The 27802-nt window shown below is 41.3% G+C and overlaps 1 protein-coding gene across 4 annotated transcripts in view; it reads right to left on the reverse strand.

Moving 5' to 3' along the window:
* Positions 1-4256: 4256 nt before the first annotated feature.
* LOC119848368 (uncharacterized protein KIAA1958 homolog) overlaps positions 4257-27802 on the reverse strand; it is a 32058-nt gene continuing 8512 nt past the window's right edge. For 2 of the 4 annotated variants that reach the window (XM_043502848.1, XM_038384105.2), the window contains exons 2-4: positions 11806-11897; positions 9920-11141; positions 4257-5919 (exon numbers count right to left, since the gene is read on the reverse strand). In XM_043502848.1, the coding sequence (XP_043358783.1) occupies positions 5072-5919; positions 9920-11141; positions 11806-11808 (2073 nt within the window). In that variant the 5' untranslated portion in view covers positions 11809-11897 and the 3' untranslated portion in view covers positions 4257-5071. Of the gene's footprint in view, positions 5920-9919; positions 11142-11805; positions 12218-26235; positions 27667-27802 lie in introns of those variants that run through there. The other 2 variants (XM_038384102.2, XM_038384103.2) reach the window with 2 other exon arrangements.

The raw sequence follows: 27802 nt of genomic DNA on the forward strand, positions 1-27802 counted from the left end.
CTGTATTCGCAAAAAAGAAAAGGAGGACTTGTGGCACCTTAGAGACTAACAAATTTATTTGAGCATAAGCTTTCATGAGCGACAGCTCACTTCATCGGATGCATTCGGTGGAAAATACAGTGGGGAGATTTATATACACACACACAGAGAACATGAAACAATAGGTTTTATCATACACACTGTAAGGAGAGTGATCACTTAAGATGAGCTATTGCCAGCAGGAAGGGGGGGGCAGGGAAGGAGGAAAACCTTTTGTGGTGATAATCAAGGTGGGCCATTTCCAGCTGTTAACAAGAACATCTGAGGAACAGTGGGGGGTGGGGGGAGAAATAACATGGGGAAATAGTTTTACTTTATGTAATGACTCATCCACTCCCAGTCTCTATTCAAGCCTAAGTTAATTGTATCCAGTTTGCAAATTAATTCCAATTCAGCAGTCTCTCCTTGGAGTCTGTTTTTGAAGTTTTTTTGTTGAAGGATAGCCACCCTCAGGTCTGTAATCATGTGACCGGAGAGACTGAAGTGGCGCCAACTCCCACTGAAGTCAATGGGACGTCGCTGCCTAATACCCTCTAAGAGCCTATGCAGCTTTTGAACATGGGACTTAGGCTCATCTTACCGTACATCACAAGTGAAATGAGCATGAAGTTCTCATTCAAATCAATGTTGCTCCATTCTCTCAAACCCACCATGCAGCACGACGCTGTCTCTATTTAAGAAAAGCCCAGGCTCTGGATGGAGCTGCTTGGAGGTCAACAGTAGAAACTAATGGGGGGGACGCTAGCACACCATCTGCTTGGACGAGCCCTGGTCTAAGCCAGCGCTGTCAACCTCATCTCTGAAGTCAAGCAGAAATGTGACAGGGAAGAACAGACTCATGTAGCTGGGTTACTTTGTGTAACCACTGAGGGCAAACATTCTCTTCTTTCATTTCCTCTTCTGCTTCTCAAGTCTTAAAAGTGGTGCTACGGAGGCATTGTTTTATTAAAAGCTGCACACAGAAAAAGAGGAAGGGAAGCTGAGTTTTGCCTGAACTTCTAGGTGTTCTGCTGCAAAGAGTGAAACTGCTGTCTCCATTCTGCCAATGTTAAACTCAGCAGGGCTCGCCTCTCCTCTGAGCCAGGAATGTGACCAGCAGGGGGTATCGAGCCCTGTTTATATCTTGCGGCACCACCTACTGTTCTCCACACAGGCGCTAGGAAAGCACTGGGTGAGTCCTGTTCTGCCATGTCTGCAGGAGGCTATGTGACACAGATCTTTTCTCCATCAAATTCTTGAGTCATGTGATTGGGAGGGACCACAGTCCAGTGGCTAGGGAACTAGCTGGGGAATCACAAGACTTGGGTTCTCGTTCTAGGTCTACTACTGACATGCTGTGACCTTGGGCAAGTCACTTCCCCTCTCTGTGCCTCAGTTTCCACAGTTGTAAAATGGGGAGAATGACATTGACTGTGCTTTGAGATCTCCGTATGACAAAGCATCCATATAAAGCTAATTTACTGTAAACATTCCCAATTTCCTTTACAGTCCAATATTATAACACTTGTTTCCTTTTTGGATATGTGATTATTCAGACCAGAAGTACTGACAATTACTCAGAACCGTGTATCACTACAAATCTCTAATCTTCTCTGTTTAGTATGTGGGCAGCTAACAGGTGCAGCTTGTCTGTCTGTAAGCCTATCAGTTCATGTGGGATCACAGTGTATCCTGAGAGAAAAATGACTAGATCCCAGCCTTCCAGTATATGGATGACTGGCTCATTTGCAGATCAGAGGTGGAAATATTAGAAAGCGGCCACACAACAAAGGTTTTCTTTGGCGCTATTAGTAGGACGGACCACTATTTATATTTAGGGAGTCAGTGCCCTAAAAATATTTTTTTGAGACATTTGTAATTCAGCCACTTTAATTTGCAACTGGGTACAACTTGGCATGCAAGCAGTATTGCCTTTTTTAATTTAGGTGAGAGCATTTCAGTGATTTTTGTTTTGTTTCTTTAAACAAACATGAACTAGAGGCAATTACATAGACTTTTTAAATGAAAATAAGGAAGGTAAATTTAATTCTGGGCCTCATAATCCCGTGTGAGTCCCTTTAAACCTGCATCCTCATTGTTCCCCTCAAAAAGATGAACTTTCATCCGCCAATGAAACAGAAAAAAAAATCCCCTGTAATAAATTAAATTTCCTCCTGGAATTCCTCTAGCAATCCTGTTAGTGGATCACAAGGATACCCAAATCACCTGTTATCCAAGTATTCTGATTCTTGCAATGAGGACAGCTCTTCCCACATATTTTATATAGCTCAGAGGCTACCTCTCCTGACTGCCTGGTGTCTGATACTTCCCCCCTCCCCTCAAAAGCTTCAGGAAACCAATATGGGGACAACTGATGTTACTTTTCAACGCAGGTAACCATTTGTATACGTTCTATCTTGTGTACACAGAAATCCCATTGATGTCAATAGACTAAGGGTAGAATATCATGCCCTAAAGAGTAGTGTGGTAGAAAGTCTGGAGGTAAGAGATGGTTTGAACAGCCTAATGGTTTCTTAGGTATGAGATACAGTATCTGACTTGATTTACTCTGGATAGAGTAATAGAGAACATCTGTGCAACAATCTACAAAGGAATGATGTTATTTTGGTCCCTCTGTGTATTCAGAATTGGATGTATTTACATAGACAAATGTATTCCTTTTGCTTAACTTCTTACTCCCTTGAGCCTGCAGAGCCAAAACAGCTAGAAGGGTGACTTAGAATTCATTATCAGAGGGGCAGCCGTATTAGTCTGTATCCACAAAAACAAAGAGGAGTCTGGTGGCACCTTAAAGACTAACAGATTTATTTGGGCATAAGCTTTTGTGGGTAAAAAACCCACTTCAGATGACTCCATGCATCTGAATAAGTGGGTTTTTTAAATCTATATACAACTGCTAGCATATGGAATTAGAAGAAATAAGAGTTGTTAAATGAACCACTGCCTCTTTCACAACCCTAGCTCCTTTTTGCTACTTCTAGGGCTCTCTTTAGGCTGTTTCCTGCACAAATTTTCTTGCAGATAAAGTATACATTATGAAATTCCCATAGAAGTTCCTATACTGCTCCCATCACTGCTGTATCTGAGTTCTGTCCAGCCATGCATTAAGTGACATGACTGACATCTGCCATATATGGTTTGTTCTTTCTTTCATCCCATCCCCAAGGGGAGGTTTGTGTGTGCAGTGTTTTCAGGTTTTTTATATGAACTTGCTGCTCTGTGTTTATACCGGAGAAGGTAAGGTCAAAGTGCATCTTGCTCTTGGAGCAGAAGTTTGTGCTTGTCCTCCAAAAAAAATGAATGATCTTTACTTTCTAGAGCCTTACTCTAAATTACCTGTACAGGCTGGCAGTGTTTTGACTTGTAACAGCCTACATTGTTAAGTATTGATTTGGTTGAGAAAGGGTTAAGTGGGTTCTGATGACTCATTGCCCCACCTGAATATAATGGAGGTAGGAGTGGCTCTAGTCTCCAGGGTGTGGCTATGGAGCCTGGAGAAAAGTTTTGAGATGCTCTTTATCTTGTTGTTGGCTTTACTTTATTAATAAAGCCAAATCTCCCTGGAAAATGGGGGAGTTAGGCTTTCACACTGTGATTGCAGAGCAGTTTGGCAAAGGTCCCTGGTCATGCTGTCACTTCTATAGAATATAAACACTTATGTCAATGAGATACTAAAAATGCTTCACACTCTTTTTTTCAAAATTAAAGGGGTGGAGATTCTGCCATAATGACTTTCCCATCAACACTGCAGGCTAAGCACTATAGTGTAGGAAAGTCAGGAAACATGGGATATACCCCCAAGCTCTGCCACTAGTTAGTTATGTACCTTTGGGCAAGTTGGTTCAGTCCTCTCTTTCAACCCCTTTAGAAAGGGAAGAAAAATTCTTATGCCACTTTGTAAACTACTTTGAGATCTATATGGATTAAAAGCTGCTATGTACAGGACTGGATCCTACAATGGGATCCACCTACAAGGATCCTCATGCCTGTGTGGAATCCAACTGCGGTCAGATGAACTTCATGTGGCTACATTCCTTAGCAGCATCCGCTCCAGAGTATAAATAATTGTTAGTCACTTGAAGAAAAGTCAATATCTGATTATACTATTATATAGTGATAGTATAATCATAGTATATCATAGCGATTTGAATATTAGAAATGAAATGATACTAGTTCTGGGTTACTGGTTTCACCTTCTTGGAACAGACTGACAGTAATGAAGTAAAATTTTGTTTATTATGAAATGTCAACGATTACGACTGGACATTGAGAAAATACATCTGTTAAACAACTTTTGAACTGAATTACAGAATTTGACTACTGACTCTAATCTGCTACAGACTATGGTTATCGCACAGAGGAAAATAGCTGCTATAAAATTTTTCAGTGCTATTAACTGCATTTGGGGGGTTGGTAACTTACTAAAACACATTCAGAACTTCTTAAATGTAAGAATTTCTTCCTCATTTAGAAAAATTAAGAATTGATCTAAACACTTATGTATAAAACATTCTGATTAGCTATAGATTAGTAGCTGGCAACTACTGGTGATCTTTCATCATTCTTCTTTATTCCCAAAGCCAGCTACACCTGTTTCTCTCTTTACAATAAAAAGATACAGATTAGACCACAAGCTTGGTTTACAACAAGATCAATTTCTCCCTTCCCCACACCCACTGAACATACCTGTAAGTCTCAGCCAGGGTATTCAAAAACAAGTCCTTTCAACATTAACATTACTGAGCTAATTCAATAGAACATTAACAATGTTTTAAATCCAGGATTTAGATTTAATTCAGTAAACAGAATGTCAGAATGAATTCTATCCTTGGTCTTTTTATTGTCCTCCATGTTGAAAATGAAGGTGGTAGTCAATTTAACAACAAAATTGTGTAAGTACTTCGGGCAATCTGCTGAGAAGAGGGGTTCCCTTGCTACCTATACTAACTGCTGTCATTTTAAACAACTCCAAAACTGATTTAAAATCCTACTTGTACCAAAATAGGCACAGCAGAAACCAATCTGGTAACTCTTATTTCATGGACCTTTTTTCAGATCCTTTAACTTGCTGGACAATGACTTTCATCATTTTCTCCATTTTGGTTTTTGTCAGTGATTTTCTACAGTACCATATTTGGTCCCATATGCAGCACAAAGGTTTAGGAGATAAGTAAAATGGATCGCGGTCATGATGCATATCCAATGGCCTTCTCTTAGCATACTCCTTATAGTCCCTGACTGGACAGTTGCCTGGATTATCAGGTTTGGCATAAATACATAGAATTGACTTTTCTGTGCTTGCCTTTGTGTTCAGATCGTCTTTCCACTCCAAGTACTCTAATCCCTCCTCATTCTCTTTTAACACAATCTGCCCCCACCACAGATTTGGAGTCTGACTGTGTGTGTTTGTCCCAAAGCCTCGGATGATGTTTACAAGCATTAGGTGCAGAAATCCTTCGGGATGCATTCGACTCAGTATGCCCTTTTTACGAAGATCCTCTACATCTTTATCTGTCAGGTTTTCCAAAATATTCCAATCTCTCTCCCTCTCCTTCTGTGCTAGATGCTGGCATTTTACTTTTAAAGCTTCCTGAGATGCTGTGAACTCAGACCCTTTAATCACACTATACTCATACTTGTGTTCCTTGAGGTATCTGTCTATGCTGCTCTGAAAGAAGAATAAAGAGTTGGCGGAAAACTCTGTGCCATTCTGCTTCCTCACTCTAGTATAGAAGGTGGCTAGGTAATTATCAAGGTCTGCAGGTGGCAGTGTGAAGATCTCACGCGTTTCAGAAGGATAATGTGAAGCCAACCAGTCTCTGAACATTTTTATATCACCAATATTACGAATTCTCTTACTCTCCGACTTCTTCAATGTCTCTAAAAGATAAGAGACAACTCTGTGGATAGAAAGAACTACAGAGGCTATCAAAGGCATGTAAGGCTATGCAAAACCATGTTCACCTTCCTTTTTAAAGCATTCAAACATTCTGGGACTACTATAATCCTGCTCCCTTTGTTTTTTGTTTTGCTTTTGTGATCACATTCTCCCAGTCATCCACTGTTTTTCTACCTTTGCATCCTGTCTGACACCTCAACTATAAGTTCTCTGGTGCAGGGAACTGTCATCTTTGTTATTTTTCTGTGCAGTGCCTAGCACAATGGGGTCCTAATCTTAATTGGCATTCCTAGGTGATAACATATCAAATATTTAAAAGCTCATAATTCAAGGGGAGCAGGCTTAGGCGTTAATGAAATTTTATACCACTCACTGAAATTCATCCCTATACAGAGTGACATCTTAAGTTATATGCCACACTTAAGACCTCAAAATAGGGCTTAAGGTGGGACTTTAACTTGTGTGTTGGGAAGGGGGTGAATTTCACCCTGTATGATCTAAAAATTTAGATCTAAGGCCACAATCTGCAGGTCTTACTTATGGAACTAGTCAAGTCACTAAGGATTGCATGATTGGACCTGATATGTGGACTCTGAAACTTGAGCAATCCAAAAAGGGATAGTGCATATAAAAATTCCTCAGATTGCAACTATGGTCATGTGTATATTTTATAGTTAAATAAGGCACAGTAGTGAGTCAAATTTTGTTCTGTTATGCTCAGGCAGTCCCTGGGAAATCAACGGGAGCTGGCCTGTGTGCAGATCTCAGGATGGGGCCCAATATTAAGCTGCATTTATTTTACATGTTTGATGTGCTGCACAAGCCATTAAACAGAATATACTTTAAAGTGGTCTCCAGCACTGAAGCTTCTTTATTAAAAAGGAGTGCTCTAGACATGAAACACAAATGTCAGCTGAAAGTTTGCTCTAGGGGCTGAAAATCAGGAAAAGCCCACCTGTTTAAAATGGAAAAAGTAAAAATATCTCTTAAAAAGGAGTGCCAGGATTCCAGCGGGGTTTATTTCTCAGATTGTTATAGAGTTGTCACATCTATATAGTTCCATGTAGCCTAGGAAGAAAATCACTTATGGTGAAATTCATCCCTATGCAAAGGGGCATCCCAAGGTCTGTGCATTGCCTAACCCAGGGGGTCATGAGGTTATTACATGAGGGGGAGTTACGAGCGGTCACCCTCCACCCCAACCCTGCTTTGCCTCCAGCATTTATAATGGTGTTATAAATTAAAAACACTTCATATTTAAGGGGGGGGTCACACTCAGTCTTGCTATGTGAAAGGGGTCATCAGTACAAAAGTTTGAGAACCACTGGCCTAACCCCTCAAGGTGGGATGTAAAGGGCTTGAAGAGTAGGGAGAGAGAATGCCTGCCATCAGTTACAAAGGCATAAATCCTAGGGGGCTTATTGGAATTCCGCTGTGCTGGATCCCTAGGTAGCACTTGGCAAGGAGGTCTTTTCTTTCAGATACGGACCTCACTACAGTCATCCTCACCTTTGCTACCTTTAAACTGGATTACTGTAATGTGCTCCGAGGATGACACCTTGTTTAAGACCATTTGGGAACAGCAGCTAGTGCAGAATGTAGCTGCCCAACTACTGAGTGGGATTTCTCATAAGTAGCACACTACACCTCAGCCCCATTGACTACACTGGCTACAGTGGTTTCCAGATGAAGTTTAAGGTGGATTTTCAAACCTGGGCAGCCTTAAATGGTTTGTGCTCCCTCGCACCTTTCTCTCTCCTCCTATGACTTCACTTCCCACAGGCCATGTTTGATTGCCTTCAGGATATGCTGCAAAGATCCATGTGCTCTCCTGTGGGTTTTTTCCAGGTGTGAAGAGGTGGGTGCTGAGTGGGGTTCTGGAGCTGATGGCTGTGAATGTCTCTTGTTGGCATTGAGTCATTTGGTACGTGATTTCTAGTTTAATTACTATTGTTTCTGCACAGAGAGTATGGATCTACAAACCTAAATGTTGCTGCTCCTTTTTTATGAAAACTATGCATGGTCTACTTGAAGAAAGAAAGTGTTTGTAAATCAATAAACACTGCGACTGCAAGTGAAGGCTGAGATTAAGATAAAATGGCTTATGACTTATTGTTCAGCAAAAACAATTCTTGCATAAATGTCCCCAGGTGAATTCACAGTGGCTGTTGATGAGATACACTGACAAGTCAATTTCAAAAGTACTCTAACAATGTATTCACCAAGTGTAGTCATGCTGCAGATTTTTAGTTGTGTAAGGGCTTGTCTGAACAAACACCCGACCTTAATCCAAATTCACTCTCAAGAGTAGACAAGCCTTAAAACACTATTCCAGTACTCTGTTCAATCAAGGAAGAATTGTATCCAATCTTCTGCATCACAGAATCTAACAGCAGGTTTTTTCTGTCTTTGATGTACTAGCTAATCTAGCAGTATGGACATCTACCCTCTACTGGATGAACTGAGAATCATTCAGACATGTCATAAGCCCTAACAATGGCAGAGCTAAAGACTATATTTCTTTTAGCTCAGGTGGCTGGGGATCTGTAACTCAAGAACTATCCAAGTTCTATCATGGCTTGCTGTCACTGTGATATCTCAACAGTCACAATGTGTAGTTTACCGGCAACCGTGAAATCCTAAGGGGCTCTGGATCTGCCACAAAATCTAGATATATATTTAGTAAGCACCACCCTGAATTTTCACGTCTCTGGATAGCTATCAGTCAGATAGGATTCATCGCACCAAACAATTGTGGAAAATTAATTAAACCTACAATCCCAAGTTTTGGGACTGTTTGCTTGAACTTTCAAAAGATGGCTCTATATTTGCACCTGCATTTTTGCATGCATAAAAATCTTTTGCATACGGATCAGGTAGACATCCAGCTGCCTGATATTTATGTGAATTACCGCTTGCAAGCAAACAAAAATCAGATGCAAATGTATTTGCTCTACTGAATCCTCTTTTAAAACTTGGCCCTTTGCTGCTTATTTGATGGCTTTTAATCACTAAATTAAATCAGTATGTATGTAACTGGCACTAAAAATCCATTAGCCACACCTATGCTAAAATCACAATTGTGCTCCAGATCACTTCTAAAATGAAGCCTATCCATTCACTCACTAATGGTTCCCAATATTTGGCAAGAAGGATAGTTTAACAGTTAGTGCATACAAGAAGAAAATGAATGATGTATCGTGCACAAGGCAGGAACTGTTTTAAAAGCTACTATAATCACATGCCACCATTTTAGTTATTCATCAAAGAGTATATTCTAATGAGGAATCTTATGACATTCTCAGGTAAAAATGTGCTCTATGCTGACACATGGCAAGAAGTGAATTTATTTTACAAATAAAAGTCTGTCTATTTTTAGTTACCAAAAATTTTTAAGATCCCAAATCATAACAAGATACATAAGACATAAACTTTTTTAACAAATTGCTTTAATATCTTTAGCGCTTTTAAGAAAAGGGGTGAAATTTTGGGCTCATTGAAGTCAATGGGAATTTTGCTACTTACTTCAATGGAACCAGAATTCCCCTGCAGTTACTGCACTAAATTGTTTTAAAGATCAGTTCCTCTTTCTCCTTCCTGGGGAGACCTGAGTTCATAATCCTGGTTACAGTTTATTGCCGGGACAACATATTAAGAGGTACAGTGTGTGGTGCTATTGTGGTAAAATCAAAGTCTAAAATGTTCCAATTTAGGTAGTTAGCTTTAGCCACCCAAATGTATATTATAGGGCACCTAAATAAGTGGCTTGATCTTCTGAAGCGCTGATTGCTTAAGGCTCCTATTATGTCAGTGGGAGATTAGGGTGTTCAGGGTCTCTAGCAATCAGGTGCTTTTATTTAGGTGCTCAGGTATGGATTTAGGTGGCTAAATGGAGCCACCCAAATTGTAATATTCTGGATAAAAGAGACACATACTTAAAAAAAAAAAAACACCCAGGAATAAAACTCCAGAAATCCTTACTTTTGTTTGAAGACACAGGCAGATTGTCCTCAGAGTTTTCATTCTCCAGAGTAGGCAGGGCTAAAGAAATTGCAGCATTCAGTGGTCCTGGCTGTTTGCTCTCCTCAGTAGGTATTTCAGCACAGTTCCCAGCTAGTCCCATTCCTGATGTGGCACACACAGATGGGCACAGCTGGAGCTGCCGATGGACAGCTCCAGCGAGTGCAGTGTCATAGAAAGCCAGGAATGAGGGTGGCTCCAACTGGGCCTTTGTTTCCATGTTGGAGGCAGGAAATGGCTTTAACTGCTCTTTGGATGCTGTTGATTCACAGGAATTCCCTGTTTTAGAGGTTTTGCTTTTGGACTTTGTAGGATGAAGAGCTGTTAACTTCAAGCAGTTGCTTTCCAGGCTCCTATGATGGCTGTCTTCTAAAGTCTCCTGTAAACAGGGAATTACTGCAGCCTTTTCTTTAAAGACAGAAACTGATGTCTGGTTGGCTGCTCCTTTGCTAATGACCTTACTATCTCCGTGCATTTGCAGTTCTTCCTCAGCAGATACTACTTTATTCTGGAATACTCTTTCAGAATCACAATTACTTCTGCATATTTGGTCTCCTGTATCTGTTTCAAATTCTTCTTCATCAGAGATGTCTTGCAGGTCCTCCCTACTTTCTGGCTCTTCATTACCATGGTCAGTTTTGGCATGATAGTCAGTAGATGGAAGACTCGGCTCTGCAGCAAAGCATGACCTCATGGAGTAGCTGTCTTTCTGAAGAACTACTCCACTCTGCTTTTCTTTTGTCATTGTTATATCAGACATTACACAAAATGTGTCCTCTTTCTTCTGCATTATTTCTGGGGATCTGCTACATGATCCCATATTAATTGAGTCAGCCTTCTTTTTTTCAAAAGGCGAGGCTACCCTGTACCTCTTTTCACTTAAATTATGTTCCACTGACCAGGAGTCATAGCTTCTGGACCTCTTTTTCCGTTCTGCAGCTTCCTCCCTTTCCTCCTGGCTTCTGAAGTATAATGCCCCACAGGGCCAGTGATATGCATGTCCAGATTCACATATCCACAAAACAGAATTGTGCCTGGTGGGATGTCCCATATTCTGTATAATTTCCAAGCTTGGGATTTGACTGCATATAGTTCCATGAGTATGTGCCCAAGTCACTAAATTAGATAGATCCATGGCAACTGAGCTGACATTGTTGTACATGTCATCACAAATGTTCTCGTTCTGCAAAAGGGTTAGAATTATCTTAAGACATGTAAGAAAAACAGGATGATTTTAGCAACAGTTAGTGGGAGCTGTTCTCAATCCCATCTATTTAAATTTTTAAATATTAGAATAATTAGCTTGACAAAACTTGTGAAACTTTTTTCAAATGATTTGTTTGAACAGTTTCTTTGCTCAGCTATGAGAGATGGAAGGGAATTTGTGGAGGTATTTATTAACTTATCTGATGAATTTCACAATAGACACAACATACAACTTGCATGTGTATCCTATGATCTGAGCAAGCTTACAGCTGAGGGTATCTTATGAATGGAAGACTGTGTTTCTGAACATGCATGTATTGGGTGAAACCATTCAGGATAGCATTCAGCCAATTTGCCATCCTGAAAATAATTATACCCATTCAAAACTAAAAAATAACTTAATTTATAAATCATCCCCCAGGCACCAAGGTGTTCAGTGGCCCTGTACAATAACTTCATAATTGTTTTATATAATATGTATCTAATAAACAAAAAAATCCTTTGCCCGTTTTCTTGCGTAAAAATTCCCTGCTGTTTATCCTTGAGTAGTTTTGAGTTCATTTTGCATTCACATAAATATATATTTAAGCAAACACAGTTGAATGTCCAATTATCTATGATGGAATTTAAAGTGTACTCACCATGCTGCTATTTTTATTTGAAATATGCTTTCATTGGGGGTTCAAGGGATAAATGTCTCCTTATATTTAAGTAGTCCTTTCTTTCACAGAACCTAAAATAAGTAGCATATAGATTTTTACTTTTTTTATTTTTGGAGGCAAGTTCCATTCCACTAAACTTTTCAATATTCACTGAGCACAAACTAAATGGTCCCAGGCTGCAAATACTTCACTTATGTGAGCAGTACCATTGAGCTTAATGGGACTACACACAGGAGGAGTTATTCATGCCAGTTTAAAGGGAAACAAAATATTAATTATGAAAACAGAATTTTTAAAATTTAAATGTTCTTCTGTACTACTGGAAACCTGAACACAATAGCACTGTGATGGGTCTTGTTTAATTCTTCAAGCTGAGGAAAAAGCAGAAAAAGAAATAAACAGTGAAAAGCAAATTATTAAAAGTTAAATAATTAACATTTAAAGTTGCTAGCTACACAAGTGAGCAATTTTCTGTGTAATTCCTATTTATCCCAATAGACTTAGGTGCAAATTTTAAAAGATTCTTCTGTCTATACATAGGCTCTTTAGAAAATCCTAGCCTTAATTAATTAACACCTGCGTGGTGGGATGGAGAAGAGAATCAGTCAGTTACTGTTGGTATGTATCAAAAAGAAATGCAGTACTTGTGGCACCTTAGAGACTAACAAATTTATTAGAGCATAAGCTTTCATGAGCTACAGCTCACTTCATAGCTCACGAAAGCTTATGCTCTAATAAATTTGTTAGTCTCTAAGGTGCCACAAGTGCTGCTTTTCTTTTTGCGAATACAGACTAACCCGGCTGCTACTCTGAAACCTGTTAGTATGTATGTGGTTGTAGAGTCAAGAGCAGTGGTTCTCATACTCAGGACCACAAAGTGGGTCGTGACCCCGTTTTAAAGGGGTCGCCAGGGCAGGTGTTAGACTTGCCTGGGCCTGGGGCTAAAGCCAAAGTCCTGGCCTCACTGCTCAGAGCCAAAGCTGAAAACTGAGCCCTACCACAACAGACACAACATACATACAAAGGCTTCAGCCCTGGGCAGCGGGGCTCAGGCTATAGGCCCCCCACTTGGGGCTGACGTCGATGGGCTTCGGCCCCTCCCAGCCCCGGGGCGGTGAGGCTCAGGCATCACTCCCTCCTCCTGGAGTCATGTAGTAATTTTTGTTGTCAGAAAGGGGTTGCGGTGCAATGAAGTTTGAGAACCCCTAGTCAAGAGGGTTTATTCAGGAACAGCCTATCTTCATGTACTCTTTCTTGCCTACAATGGCTCTCCCAGACCTGAAGAAGAGCTCTATGTAAACTTGTCTGTCTCACCAACATAAGTTGGTCCAATAAACAATATTGCCTTACCCACTTTGTCTCTACAATGGCTTCAGACAGCCACCCATCTACCAACGCTTGGGGGGAAAACGAGCCATTTGCTTTCATGTTCCATCTCTGGCCCCTTGCTGAACTCACTGGCCTGATTTTGGGCAGCAGAGAAAACAGAGCTGGACAATTGACACCAAGGAGTGTTGGCTGGATAAAGGTCACACCCTCTCTAGGGTGTTTTGGGGGCTGTTCAGGGGAACACACCGGCACAGACACACACCCGCTGGAGGGCTGAAGAGGGTAAGCTGTCCTACGTTCACCTTGGGGGGTGGAGATGGTAAGTCAGCTCTGTGTATAGACTATTTTACAAAGCCTCATTCTCTGATGCTTGGTTCCTCCTGTGAAGATTAAACAATACTTTGGGGTAAGAATGTGGCGGGGTCACTGTATTCCTCAGTACTCACAGACTCCTGAAGGGGTACCAAACCCAGTTGGACTTGCTGGGTAAGCATGGTTGAGGTGCAGAGTACAGTAGCCCAGGGCCCACTTTGAGAGCGGTAGAATTGCATGATTCCACCGCACGCAAGCGAAAGGCGTGAAGCCTGACAGCTGTGGGTGTGCCCTCTGAGAGGGTTCAGAGGTGCAGCTAGCCCTGCAGTTGTGACATCCTGAACCCATAAAGAGCAGGTAGTGGGAGGGGGCTGGGAGAGCCAGGGCCTCTGTGGGGAGGGGTTGGCAGAGACAGACAGAGGAGCTGGGGACAGAGGGACAACTGGAGGGAGTCTGGGGCATCTGCGGGAGGGTTACTGGGAGAGTCCCCCTGGATGGGGGGGAGATCCTGCTCCCCCTTTTCACCCTGTTCCCTCCCCCACTCGCTGCCTGGCCCCCGCCTCCTCCCCTCTGCCCCTCACCTCCCTCACGGGGCACATGCTGCCCTGCCAGCCTCCTGCAGCTCCATGCTGGCTTGGCTGGCCCCCGCCCAGGGAAGCGGTGGGAGAGGAGGCCAGTTCAGACGCTTGCGATTCCTGTCACAGCAGCCCCTGGCAGGCAGGAGGAGGAACTGCGGGGGAGCTCACTGAGCCTGGCACCAAGCCATTGGAGCTGCCACATGGGATGGATGTCATGCTGTCAGCCTGAGATTTGGCGCAGAGTGGGAACAGGTCCAGCATGAGTGACAGCAATGCAGGCTTCCCCACACAATACCCTGCAAATGTCCCTCAAGCATGACCTGAAGGGAGCCCATGGAAGATGAGGATCTAGCTCCATCTTATTCAGTCGTTGGCCTGTCCTTGGGACTGCCCAGCAAGGGGCTTTAGTGCTGGCAAGGATGAGCGTTCTGTGATATATGGGCACCTGCCCCCTGGGAACTCGACTGAGATCTACCAAACTCCTAAACAATTTTTTTTTTTTAATTGCTGCCCAAATTCTATGGGGCCAAGCACCTCAAAAGAGTGAGTAATAGATACACACTTTACCAATGTACAACTTCCAAATAACTCTGTTTCAATGCTCTCTCAGTCTAAGGCTCTGAACTAGCAAGGCACTGAAGTGCACATTAAAGTTAAGCATGTGCTTAAGTCCCAGTGACTCAAAAATTAAGCATGTGCTTTGCTGAATTCAGGGCCTAAATGAGGGAGAGGTCAAAAACAGTGAGAGAAATTTTAACTATACTCTGCCGAAAGCCCATCATAACAAGGGGGAAAGCGGCTTTAAAAATGGCCTAGAACAATTAATCAAAAATAATGAGGGAGATCTTGTTCCAGATGATGGGAACTAGGGTTAATAACCAAATGACAAATACCTGAGAGGAACATTGAATGAATTTGCAGCAGCTCACCAAGGTAATCACAGTTCTAACAGGAAGGAAAACAAAAGGACCACTTGTGCCTGTCTGCACCTCCCCAGCACTCAGGTCACATAACAGGGTGCCCATTTAAAGAGACAGAGCCGGGTAAATTCTCTCTTGCCAAATTTATTTTACCACCTAACAGGGAATAGGTAATAGTCAGGAGAACTCTTCCTGCTTAGGTGTGAAAAGTCCTGTATGTTAGCAATGCTATATCATTGCCCACTGGGTCCCCTTGTAAAGCTCTTTTGCACAAATGTATCTCACTAGTGTGTCTCCCCAGCTTTTCCTGTTTATGGCTTTCCAATGATGATCGGGATAGCTTTAGCCTGGAATGCTGTTTCTCACTATGCTGGGCATTTGAACCACATGTAAGGCTAAGATTTTCAAAGGTGCTTGAGGGAGTTTAAGTGCCCATTCCCACTAAAATTCATTGGCTTCTTTTAAAAGTACTGCCTAAAACATTTTAGCTGAAACTATGTTTAAACTGAGTCTTATACCACTTCAGCCAATGTACTTTGAACCCAGGGCCTGTCTTAATTTATGGCAGGCATTACACTGAGCCAACCATGATCCTTGTCCCATTCTTGCCTATGGGTCTGTTCCTGCTCCCATGGATGTCAGTAGGAGTTATGACACTGACTTTAGTGAGTAGTTTCCCCACAAAGGGCTGCACTATCTGGACAGAGCAAAAGTATTCCACGTCAATACTTTGGCATTTACAATTACTGTGGAGCCAGGGTAATGGAAACAGAAGCTTTGCCTGGTCATAAAGCATGGAATTATAACTTGGCAGCTGAACTTCTTGATTGCTATCATGGCCTTCTTGAAATTGGCCCTTTTGATCTCCCTCTATCTGTAAGCATGTCTTCCCTTTCCTGTTCTCTCCTAAAAAGTCCTTTTCTTTTGATACTTAGCTCCTAATGAAACTCCAGTGACCAGCTATACTACCTTCAGAGTCCAGTTCTGCTCTGATGTTGGTGTCAATCTGAAGTAACTCCATAGAAGTCAATGGGGTTACTCTGGATTTACACCAGTGTAACTGAGAAAAGAACTTTGCCTTTACAGTTAAATATTTACTAAATGAGTCAGATCTTCACCTGGTATAAATCAGCATAGCTTCACCAAAGCCAATAGAGTCACCCCAATGTACCTCAGATCTGGCCCAATGCCTTTTTTTTTTTTTTTTAAATCTTTATAAATAGCAGTTGCTGCTTCAGTATCTCTGTAAGTGTGAATACTGGGGCATTTTAATGATATTCCAGCAAGCACTTCCATTTGATAATGGACTTGAGTGTGAACAGGATATTCCAAAGTTTCAAGGTAAATGCTCTCTTCAGATGAAATGAGTTAAAACTACAATTAAATAAACCCCACCCTCACCAAGAAATGAATTTACATAAATAAAAAGAATGAACCTTCTTACGGCTATAAGATTCTGCTTTCTTACAATCCTGCTCTGAATAATTGAACAGTCAAGATGTCAGTTTCTTATCTGATAACTTTTTCCACTCGGTATTAAATATGGCTGAGTGTCCCTAGCCTCTGTTTGCCAGCAGCTGGGAGTGGATGACATGGATCACTTGATGATTCCGTCTGAAGCACCTGACATTGGTCTGACCCAGTATGACTGTTCTTATGTAAGATAATTTAGGCTTGGCATTTTCTAAGTGGCCTAAAAGGAGTTCTGCAGAAAAGGACTTGGGGATTACAGTGGATGAGAAGCTGGATATGAGTCAGCAGTGTGCCCTTGTTGCCAAGAAGGCCAACAGCATATTGGACTGTATTAGTAGGAGCATTGCCAGCAGATCGAGGGAAGTGAATATTCCCCTCTATTCGGCACTGGTGAGGCCACACTTGGAGTATTGCATCCAGTTTTGGCCCTCCCACTATAGAAGGGGTGTGGACAAATTGGAGAGAGTCCAGCGGAGGGCAACGAAAATGATTAGGGGCTGGGGCACATGACTTATGAGGAGAGGCTGAGGGAACTGGGGTTATTTAGTCTGCAGAAGAGAAGAGTGAGTGGGGATTTGATAGCAGCCTTCAACTACCTGAAGGGGGGGTCCAAAGAGGAGGGAGCTCAGCTGTTCTCAGTGGTGGCAGATGACAGAACAAGGAGCGATGGTCTCAAGTTGCAGTGGGGGAGGTCTAGGTTGGATATTAGGAAACACTCTTTCACTAGGAAGTGGTGAAGCACTAGAATGGGTTACCTAGGGAGGTGGTGGAATATCCATCCTTAGCGGTTTTTAAGGCCCGATTTGACAAAGCCTTGGCCGGGATGAATTAGTTGGTGTTGGTCCTGCTTTGAGCAGGTGATTGGACTGGATGACCTCCTGAGGTCTCTTCCAGCCCTAATATTCTATGATTCTAAATGAGTTAGGCACCCAGCCTCTGTTGAATTTCAATAGGGTTAGGGTACCAGTTTTGAAAATCTCACCCTTAAACATTTCTTGGTCTAAATTTTCAAAAATGGTTAGTGATTTTGTGTACACGTGCATGTGTGACCAACTCAACACATTTCAAAGGGGCCTGAATTTCACAGGGTGGGTGCTCAGTGCTTTCTGAAAATCTGTCTCCTGCAAGGCACCTCAAAAACTGAGGCACCCAAAATCATCAATCACTTTTGAAAATGTGAAACTATGTGATTTATTCCACTTTCATAATTAGATGGCAAAGTCATAATGGTTCATAATACATCCTTGAAATCTCCTATAACAGAGACTTGTACTTTCTTTATTTGGTTATGCTTCTTGCATTTGTACAGATCTTAGAAACCGCCTTAAGTGACATTTTGTTTTGGTTTTAGTTCCTTTTTCCCCTCCTTTCCTAATAGTCTGGGTTCTGTTTCTCTTTGGTCTTTGCATCTGATTAAGTGAGCTGTAGCTCACGAAAGCTTATGCTCTAATAAATTTGTTAGTCTCTAAGGTGCCACAAGTACTCCTTTTCTCTTTGGTCTTTTATTGTCTATTTCACAGGTTTAGTTCAAGAGGCAGGAATAAGGTAAGCAAATATACAGACTGTGAGCAGTTCCACCTCCTGACAGGACCCAACAGGAAACTGGAACAATCAGAGTAAGAAAAAACAGTATTTAGAGCACTGTCCACTTAGTCCTATGAGGGACAACAGGTTCTCACTGCATGTGCCAGCTGTGGGAGACACTCTGCTGGTAAGTGCTACTCCACAGAAACCTCATTATGTGACTTCATGTATCACATCTTCACAGAATCGGCACTATTTTGTTTTTACTTCCTTTAGATCCAAGATCATCTTCCCCACAGTTGCTCTGAATTACATCCCCTCTCTCGAGTGTCTGTTACAGAGCCACTATTCTTGCAGCTCCCTGAGGCAATTATTATTTTTTATTATTACCTTATTTTATTTTTTAAGTATGGCAGAGTAGTGCCTGGATCCAACAAAATGTAAGCAGACACTAAAAACAGATATATCGGGGGGGGGGGGGGGAATTAATGACAAAATATCCAGTTATATAAACAGAGTCTCATATTTTATCACACAGAGAAGAGCATGAGGCAAACAGAAGTTAATGGGAAACAAATTATGGAGCAGCTCGTCAAAGACTTTTACTAAAAACTCTCAAATGTAGAAAATAACTTCAAAGTCCTGATCCTGCAAACACTTACACAGTGAGTAACTCCATGGATATGAGTAGTTGTACAAGGGAACAACTTGTGTTATGCAAGTTTGCAGAACTGGGGCCTTTTTTTTTTTTTTTTTTTTTTTTTTTTTTTTGCATAAGATTTTCTCTGGGCATCACTCTTGGAGTGTTAAGCTCCAATCCTGTACTGTACATGAGTGTGCCCCCGTAGAGCTCATTGCAGGATCAGGGCCTTATGTTGTTCTTCAGACCCATATATGCAAATAGAATCATAGAACTGGAAGGGACCTTGAGAGGTCATATAGTCCAGTCCCCTGCACTCAAGGCAGGACTAAGTATTGTCTAGACCAGTGGTTCTCAAAGCCGGTCCGCCGCTTGTTCAGGGAAAGCCCCTGGCGGGCCGGACCGGTTTGTTTACCTGCCGCGTCCGCAGGTTCGGCCGATCTTGGCTCCCACTGGCTGCGGTTCGTCGCTCCAGGCCAACGGGGGCTGCAGGTGCTGCTCCCGCAGCCCCCATTGGCCTGGAGCGGCGAACCGCAGCCAGTGGGAGCCAAGATCGGCCGAACCTGCGGACGCGGCAGGTAAACAAATTGGTCCGGCCCGCCAGGGGCTTTCCCTGAACAAGCAGCGGACCGGCTTTGAGAACCACTGGTTTAGACCATCCCTGACAGGTGTTTGTCCAACCTGCTCTTAAAAATTCCAAATGGTGGAGATTCCACAACCGCTCTAGGCAATTTATTCCAGTGTTTAACCACTCTGACAGTTAGGAAGCTTTTCCTAATGTCCAACCTAAACCACCCTTGCTGCAATTTAAGCCCATTGCTTCTTGTCCTATCCTCAGAGGTTAAGAAGAACAATTTTTCTCCCTCCTCCTTATAACAGCCTTTTAACAACCTTTTATGTACTTGAAATAATCCATCTTCCATCACCTGAAGAACTGGAAGAGGAATGCTGGATGTCACAGTGCATTTCTCAAAGACATTAAAGAAGTATTGTCAACTCTCTCAAAATTTTCAAAAATCTCATGATATTTGATATTCCTTAAAGCACCAGCTTCTGGAGTAGTGTCCTCAGCTTTAATTTATTTTAAATAAATTTCAGTCCTTATGGTTGCAGAAAAACGCTTGAGCTCAAAAGGCAACACACAAACAAACCCCAAAATCACGATTTTAAAAAAAGTATGCATTTTGGGGGCTTGACTCATTCTTGAATGCTGCGGTTGGCAATCCTGCAATAGTAATTTGTTTTCTGACTTAAATTTAACTTAAAGGTGTGTTTTGTATTTAACAATTTAGGTGGCAAAGTCTTGCTGAAATTTACAGCTGAAGAAACCTGTGAATTAACAGATCTCCACCAGAGGCTGCTACATTGTTAATAAAAATAGTGAAACCTGGCTAGGAAGAGCCAATTGATTTCAGTCCTATTTTAGTCTCACTCAATCCAGAGAGAAAGCATTCCCTTTGTGCAGGGTAGGCTGACTTAAAAGAGTGTTTACACATCTCTCTTTGGTGTAGGCCTAACAAGGAAAGCAATGTCCTGATTCTGATTCAGAGAAAATCTTACTACTAATCCATGGTCTACTCTTCCGCTAAACGTAATTTTGCAAGGGTGAAAATACCCTCCTAAAATACTGTTCTCCGTAGCTGCAAAAAAACCACCCAACTACATACATGAAATACCAAACACACCAAAAATAGCATTAATTAATATAAAGTCCTAGACTTAGCTTTCCTGGCTGCTCAGCAATGCTGACTTTTAGCATTGATTGCAAGCTTCTTGCAATCTTAATGCTAAAACTACAGTGCAATTCTAGGTTGACTAATAGTGTTGTTTTAGCTGAATACAGAAACATCTCCATTTATAATCTTGTATGTGATGGATTTGTATCTTAGTTCTTTTGAATCTGGCTGAAACTTGGCATGAAACTTCCTCAGTCTAAGACTGCAGATTTTGTCCCTTTAAAAAATCCCTTCTGAATTGAGATAGTATGTGTGTGTATATATAATTCTCTCTCTCTCTCTCTCTCTCTCTCTCTCTCTCTCTAATCTATATAGAATTCCAGGCATTGCTAAGCAATTTTTTTTTTTTTTTTCAAAAATTCATCTAAAAATAGTGAAGTAACACAGGCCACTTCCCTACTAATCTATTAACAAAAAAATTAAACAGTGCTCTCTATTGGAGAGAGCACATTCCCGTGGTTAGGGGACTAAAGTTGGAGCCATTGGGCAAAGTTACTTTTCTCCACCCCACTCTGTGCTTCACTTTCCCTATATGCAATTTGTGGGTGATACCTTACCATTTTAAAAAAAGAAAAGGAATACTTGTGGCACCTTAGAGACTAACAAATTTATTTGAGCATAAGCTTCATCGGATGTAGCTCATGAAAGCTTATGCTCAAATAAATCTGTTAGTCTCTAAGGTGCCACAAGTAGTCCTTTTCTTTTTTGCAAGTACAGACTAACACGGCTGCTACTCTGAAACTTACCATTTTAAGATGCTTTGAATAAAGAGTGTTCTGTTAGTTTATTTAGTGGGGAAGATGTGCCTTGTAACAAACCTCTGTTTTTTCAGTGAGACTTTGCCACCTAAATTGTAAAATACAAAACACATCTTTCAGAGTAGCAGCCTTGTTAGTGTGTATCCACAAAAAGAACAGGAGCACTTGTGAAACCTTAGACTATCAAATGTATTTGAATGTAAGCTTTCGTGGGCTACAGCCCACTTCATCAGATGCATAGAATGGAACATATAGGAAGAAGATATATACACATAAAGAGAACATGAAAAGGTGGAAGTTGCTATACCAACTCTAAGAGGCTAATTAATTAATATGAGCTATTATCAGCGGGGGGGGGGGAGAACAACACTTTTGTAGTGATAATCAAGATGGCCCATTTCAGACAGTTCACAAGGTGTGAGGATACTTAACAGGGAAATAGATTCAATTTGTGTAATGACCCAGCCACTCCCAGTCTCTATTCAAGCCCAAGTCAATGGTATCTAGTTTTCAAATTAATTCCAGTTCAGCAGTTTCTGGTTGGAGTCTGTTTTTGAAGCTTTTTTGTTGCAAAATTGCCACCTTTAAATTGGTTACTGAGTGACTAGAGAGGTTGAAGTGTTCTCCTACTGGTTTTTGACTGTTATGATTCCTGATGTCAGATTTGTGTCCATTTATTCTTTTGTGTAGAGACTGTCCGGTTTGGCCAATGTACATGGCAGAGGGGCATTGCTCCAAGATCACCAAGACGCTTCAGGAATCCTCTCACAGGGCAACCATAGCCTTTGGGGAACAGTACAATGGCCTCATAACACATGGAGTGATAGGAAAGCCTTGGAATAAATAGGGAAGGGGGGGGTTGGTCACTGTCCTTTAAAAATGACACAGCAGCTTTCCCATGTGCTGCTCGCACAATGCAGGAGTGAAATGGGAAGCAGAAAAGGAGGCAGCTTTTCCAAACTCTGGCCAACATTCTCAAAAGTGTGAGGGGAGTTGCCGTAACAGGAATTTTTAGTTATTAAAATTTAGTTAAACTTTTTAGTGCCAAAACTGCCTGAGTACATAATGCTGGATGCTGTTTTCAAAAGTACCCTGAGAAATTCCATGCTTGGGGCATTTCTATTCAAACCAAAGGTGCATATTCACTTATGTAACTAATCACTTTACATATGCCAATTAGGCCTAGATCTTCAGTGGTGAGCAAGGCTCCTGAAGATCTTTCTATCTTCCCCCTTCAGCTCGCCACAGATGTGCTGGTGGATGGCTTCACGTGTGAGCCTATGCATCCGTATGACCCATGCCTCAGTGAGGGTGAAGAATGTCCTATGAAACTGAAAGACCCTCTTAGGAGGGTACAAACTCCTCTACCTCTGATCCTTTGCTTGCCATCTACTTTCCCTGAGATGTCTCATGATACTCAGCCCCAGTGTGGTTAGACACTGTCCCTCCTACCCCTTGCCTCTTCTAGCTCTATCTGAATCTCAGCTCTGCCTCTCGTTCCCTGAGCTCATCTACAATTTCCTCAGTAAATCCAGTCTATCTGTCTTTGTCCATTCACGTATGTCCCTCTCTTGTGTGGGTGTGGTGGCAAAGGAGAGGGTCCTCTCACTGTGATGTCTGTTTTCAGCTTTGCACAGACTGCAGAGTAGCTAATGAGTGACTATTGCTCAAGAACCGTAACCTGCATTTCCTGATTTAGAGCTTGTCTGCAGAAGAGTTGCACTAGTTTAATCATGAGATGAATTTAAACTAATGGAGTTAAATCAGTGCAAACTCCTGTGTGGGCACTCTTATTTTGGTTTTAATGTTTTGGGAGGGTTTTGGTTTTTTTCAGTTTAGCTTAAGATGATTGGGAGCAGGTTTAAGTAAACTTGAAAACACTTAAATTAATGTCCATACAGGGATTTGCACCACTTTAATTAAATCACTTTTTGAAACTCTGATTTAAGCTAAACAGGTACAATCTTCCAATGTAGACAAAGCCTTAGTTGTGTCTCTGTCGTGACTGCTTTTGAGCACCTGCACCAGCCCTTCAGTGTCCCAGACCCTTCTGAAAATACAGTTTGGCCACTCATTCTTCTGCCCACAAACCCACCCAAACCTCCACTTGGACTGCTTCAGCCAACAGGCTCACTGATAACAATGGCACAACTAACAACCAATTTCAAAAATCACCCGGGCACTCTGCTCAAAAAGCTATTTGCTTTTAGAAACACAGGCCTTACTTGTTAGAGGGGCTGGGTTGTAATCAGAGGGATGCTCTCCCTGTTTATGTAAAAACCTTTTTGTTTCTTTTATGACCACTTGTGAACTTAAGTCCTCATGTATGATGCCTAGAGAGAATCTTGCTGACTGACTTTTTATTGTTGCTGAAGTATCTGACCAGCTTACAAGTACAGAAGTAAATGTAGTGCTATTATAAAATGTAGCACTATTTAAATATAACTCTTATGGTCTGATTTTAAAGTCATTAAAGAAAGGAAATTCAATTAAACTACATTTAAAATAAACTAAAATTAAATTAATTCATCCTCCTGGAGAAATATTGTAGCATTGGCAAGGGCATCGTTTTCTGAGAAACCTGCAATACATGGGTAATATGAAGTCAAAGTCAGATATACACTGTATTAAAGATACCATTTTGGTTTTTGGTTTAAATTGTTAGTTATGATTTCAAAGTTTAATCTTACTGATCTATGCTGTGCCTGTAGAATATGAACAAGCATGTAATGGTGTATGCAAACTAGGAAGCTGATCTTACAAATGACAATTGTGCATACACGTACCCAGATTTAGTGACGCAATTACCTAGTTTTGTGAACATGGATTAAGCCCTTATGATTGACATTTCAGGCCGAGGGCTATCTGTCTTTATGTTCACATTATACTCATTGCCATAGTATCTGAGCATCTTAAACATTTGAAAGAATATTATGTTGTTTGTCATTCCTTTGGCTGTTTGAAGTCTGAATGCCCGCAGTTCCCATTGACTTTAGCATATTGCAGGATCAGTCCTTTTGTCCTCAATATTCTTTTAATGCTCTAAATGCTTTTAATAGGCAGCAGAATTGGAAATATGTACTATACTAACTTCAGATGAGTTGAAAATTCAACATAAACTAAATAACAGCAATGATTCCTAGCATGAGGCAAGCAGCAGCATTCACTTTCAGAGACTAGCTGGAAATGTGAAAATAATTTAATGTGAATATTTGGTCAGCATCTCTTGCATGAGACCCATTGTTTAATTTATTTATGACACAAGCCATTTCTCTTAAGGCACCTCCATCTAGATAGTTCAAGTAAGAGTAATGATAGTTTAATTATCAGACCAAAATTGGAACATTAGTTCTCAACATTTTTCAGCTGAAACATAAGCAAATCCTCATAGCACAACAGAAAAATCGCATAGCTTTGGGAACGAAGCACCACTGTATTTTTCCATGACATTACATCTTTCACGAACATATGGGCCAGCAAATAGAAGACTCCAGCTGCATAATTATGGCACTGACAAACCAATTGAACCTCATCAGCTGCCACTCAGGAGGTTTAATTCATTCCTGGTATTCTTGCCTTTTAAACTTAAGTGGCACTAGAACAAACACATCTTTGATGCAAGTAGGAAATCACTTGGAGCTTGATGTTTAACAGAGCTTAAGATCTGGGAAAATGATGTCTTTATTAGCCTGTGTGACAATGCAGGACTCATGGCAGGCATGGTATACACAAGGGCTTGATGTCTGAACTCTATTACTCTTTTGGACAGACTTGAGTATATATGTTACTGTCAATACAGAGATGATTACAATAATACGCTGTGTTTCATTAGCACATGCACTGAGCATCCCTGACTCTGCAGGGAAGCTTAAAGGAGCTATACAACTTTCACAACAGTGCCAACTGACTGCTTCCAAACAGGGCGAAGACCTCTTTGTAGCCTGGACAATAGAAAGAAGGGAGCTGGCATAGATCACCCCACCCACAACTCTCTGGGGGACCACTTAATTTTTCCTTTTATTTCCCATGGCAGCTCCACAGGGGTTACTACAGCCTCAGGCTTAGAGCAGCCTCCATAGGACTTGTACAAGGAAGAGAGAGGGCACCAGGGTCCCAGTCATCAGGTGGGCCTGGGAGATCACTGGCATGAGCTCCCCACTTCATCCAGGAATTTATGGGTCTACTCCATGCCATTTCTATGCTTGCCTAGTCATCCTCAGGATTACTCAGGGCAGTAGAGAGCTGCAGTGTGGGGGGTACAGAGCACCCCTGCCATTTACTCTAGCAAAAGATGCTGTCAGTATTTATCCCTAAGAGAAAGGTGATCCAACTTCATTTTGATGGAGTGTAGTTTTTGTACACAACATAAGGATGATTCAGTGTGTTGCATTACATAATTCAGTAACTTATGAGGGAGCTTAGATACTATGGTGATGAGAGAGCATATAAGTACCTTAGATAAATGGGAGACCTCCTTTGATGGAACTGAAGTGTCTGATTGTAATTTTGTTGATATAATTTCATGGCAAATATTAAATAGCCATATGAGAACTCTTCACATAGCTGTGTAACTATGTAGTGTGTGCTCCAGGATGTGCATTATAACTTGCAAGCTTAGAACTAAATCCTACCCAGAATGAATCTTGTGGAGGGGGGGTAGTAGTGAATTGCCAGCTGCACGTTCAGCATGAAGTTGTTCTGCCCCACCAGGGCAGGATGTCTCCGAACACATGTTGTTGCTGATGGCAGCATATGATATATTAAGTCAGAACCTAGCCTACCCCTTTTCCTGCATACCACACCCCTGCAGACCACAGTACACAGCCTTGCGTGTTATGGGTGAGTTATGATAAAAATGTAATTAGGATAAGGAAGGACAGGATTTAGCCCTAATACCACAGCAATGGAATGTGCATTTGCAAGCCTTGCAACAGTGTAGTTATTGAAAATCTAATAAATCACAGCCATAAAAAGACCAATAATGATTCAGTGAATATAGTCAGAGAAAACTTATCCTCAGAGTTCATTCATTAGAACAGTTCATCAGTCTCTGGTTGTGAAACATTAAGAAAGGTTTCAGTACTCTCCTTCTGAAAAAACAGTATCAAGCATGTATTTTTAAAAATAAATTTCACTTACCTCTTGTGTTTTAACAATATTCCGCCTACATATTTGAGACATCATTTTAAAAAAATCCTAAATACATAATGTTTTCAAAGGCTGCTTCAGAAATGCTGATAAGAAAGTTCCCAATCAAGCCATGATTGATCAAATTCATTGGAGGATTTAAATTTAAAAGACATGGAACCAAGTTCTGCTCTTAATTAGTTCAACTAAGAGCAGAATTTGGCTCATGCTCAGGGCAAATTTTGACATCTTTAGACAAGATAGTGAGTAGCTTGCAGATATAGTTGTCTATAAAGGCACAAAATAAAGAAATTCTCTGCACAGGGCCCCAGTTTCATTTACATATGCTGCATTCAGATCTTGAAATTAGCCTGTTGTAGTCATCTAGCATCTGTGTAATCCCCAATTAAACAGATGCAATGGGTGCTGACCTGCTGCCACAAGCACACAGGTGATGAGCTAGCATTTCGGTGAATGATACTGCCATCTGACAGGTGAGAGATAGAGAACCTAAAGAGACAATGTCTGAGCTTTAACTCTGAGTTGTGTTATCCTTCTCAGTGGTGGCCAGATGCTGTTTCATCTACCACTCTGATCACTTTCACACTGTCAGCTTGTGCATTCAAGTGTTGAAATAATTAATACACTTCCATGGCCTGCTAAGAGGTTTGGGGAAAACTGGGTTCTCAGAATAACTGAGAACAAACAAGCCTAGGGTTCTGGGGCTTGAGTTTCTGCAAGATACACAGAGACACTGGGATCCTAACCTGCACCAAGATTTTTTTCTTTTCTTTTTTTTTTGAAATAAAGGAAACTGGCACCATCATTAGAGGGTACTAAAACTATAATGGGTGTAGAGAAATGGAGCAGAATGCTCTTTCATTTTTAACAGATTTGCAGCCATGGGGAAGTGACTGAACTGTGCTAATCTTTAATTGAAGAATTGCCTCCTGATAAAATGTTTAGCAATGCAGCTATGCAAAGGAGAACAGAAAGAAAAATGATGTTTATTGCTCTGCCTTAGGATAGTACACTGAGATGTGCTTGCAAGGATGGATGTTTGTATAAATAAATGTTCATTCTTGACTGTGGAATGCAAACTATGCTGCAGGGTTGGAAACAAACCACTTTGTAAAGCTGAGGCCAGGGTAAGGGAAAGACACAGGGATTGCAGGGAAGACATTCACATTCATTTTTAACAACTTAGAACGGTTTCTCAAGCATTTTTGACATTTTTAAATTATGCTGTGGAGTCTATTCCAAGAACAAAAGTCTTTCAGGGGACTAAAGGGTAAACAATTAAGAAACTTAATGCAAATCAACCTAACGGTGGTTGTACTGGTTGTGGGATCGGAAACCTAGCTTCAGCACAACTTCATATCTCGAGCTTCGTGGACAAATGGACTTCAGATGCGTTGTCTAAATCATGTGCAAGGGATAGTGGATTCCTAGGGAGTTAGGGCCCAATCCTGCAAACACTTTCTACTGGGATAAAGAAAAGGAGTACTTGTGGCACCTTAGAGACTAACAAATTTATTAGAGCATAAGCTTTCGTGAGCTACAGCTCACTTCATCGGAT

The sequence above is a fragment of the Dermochelys coriacea genome, chromosome 25, assembly GCF_009764565.3.
Source record: "Dermochelys coriacea isolate rDerCor1 chromosome 25, rDerCor1.pri.v4, whole genome shotgun sequence".
Classification (NCBI taxonomy): domain Eukaryota; kingdom Metazoa; phylum Chordata; order Testudines; family Dermochelyidae; genus Dermochelys; species Dermochelys coriacea.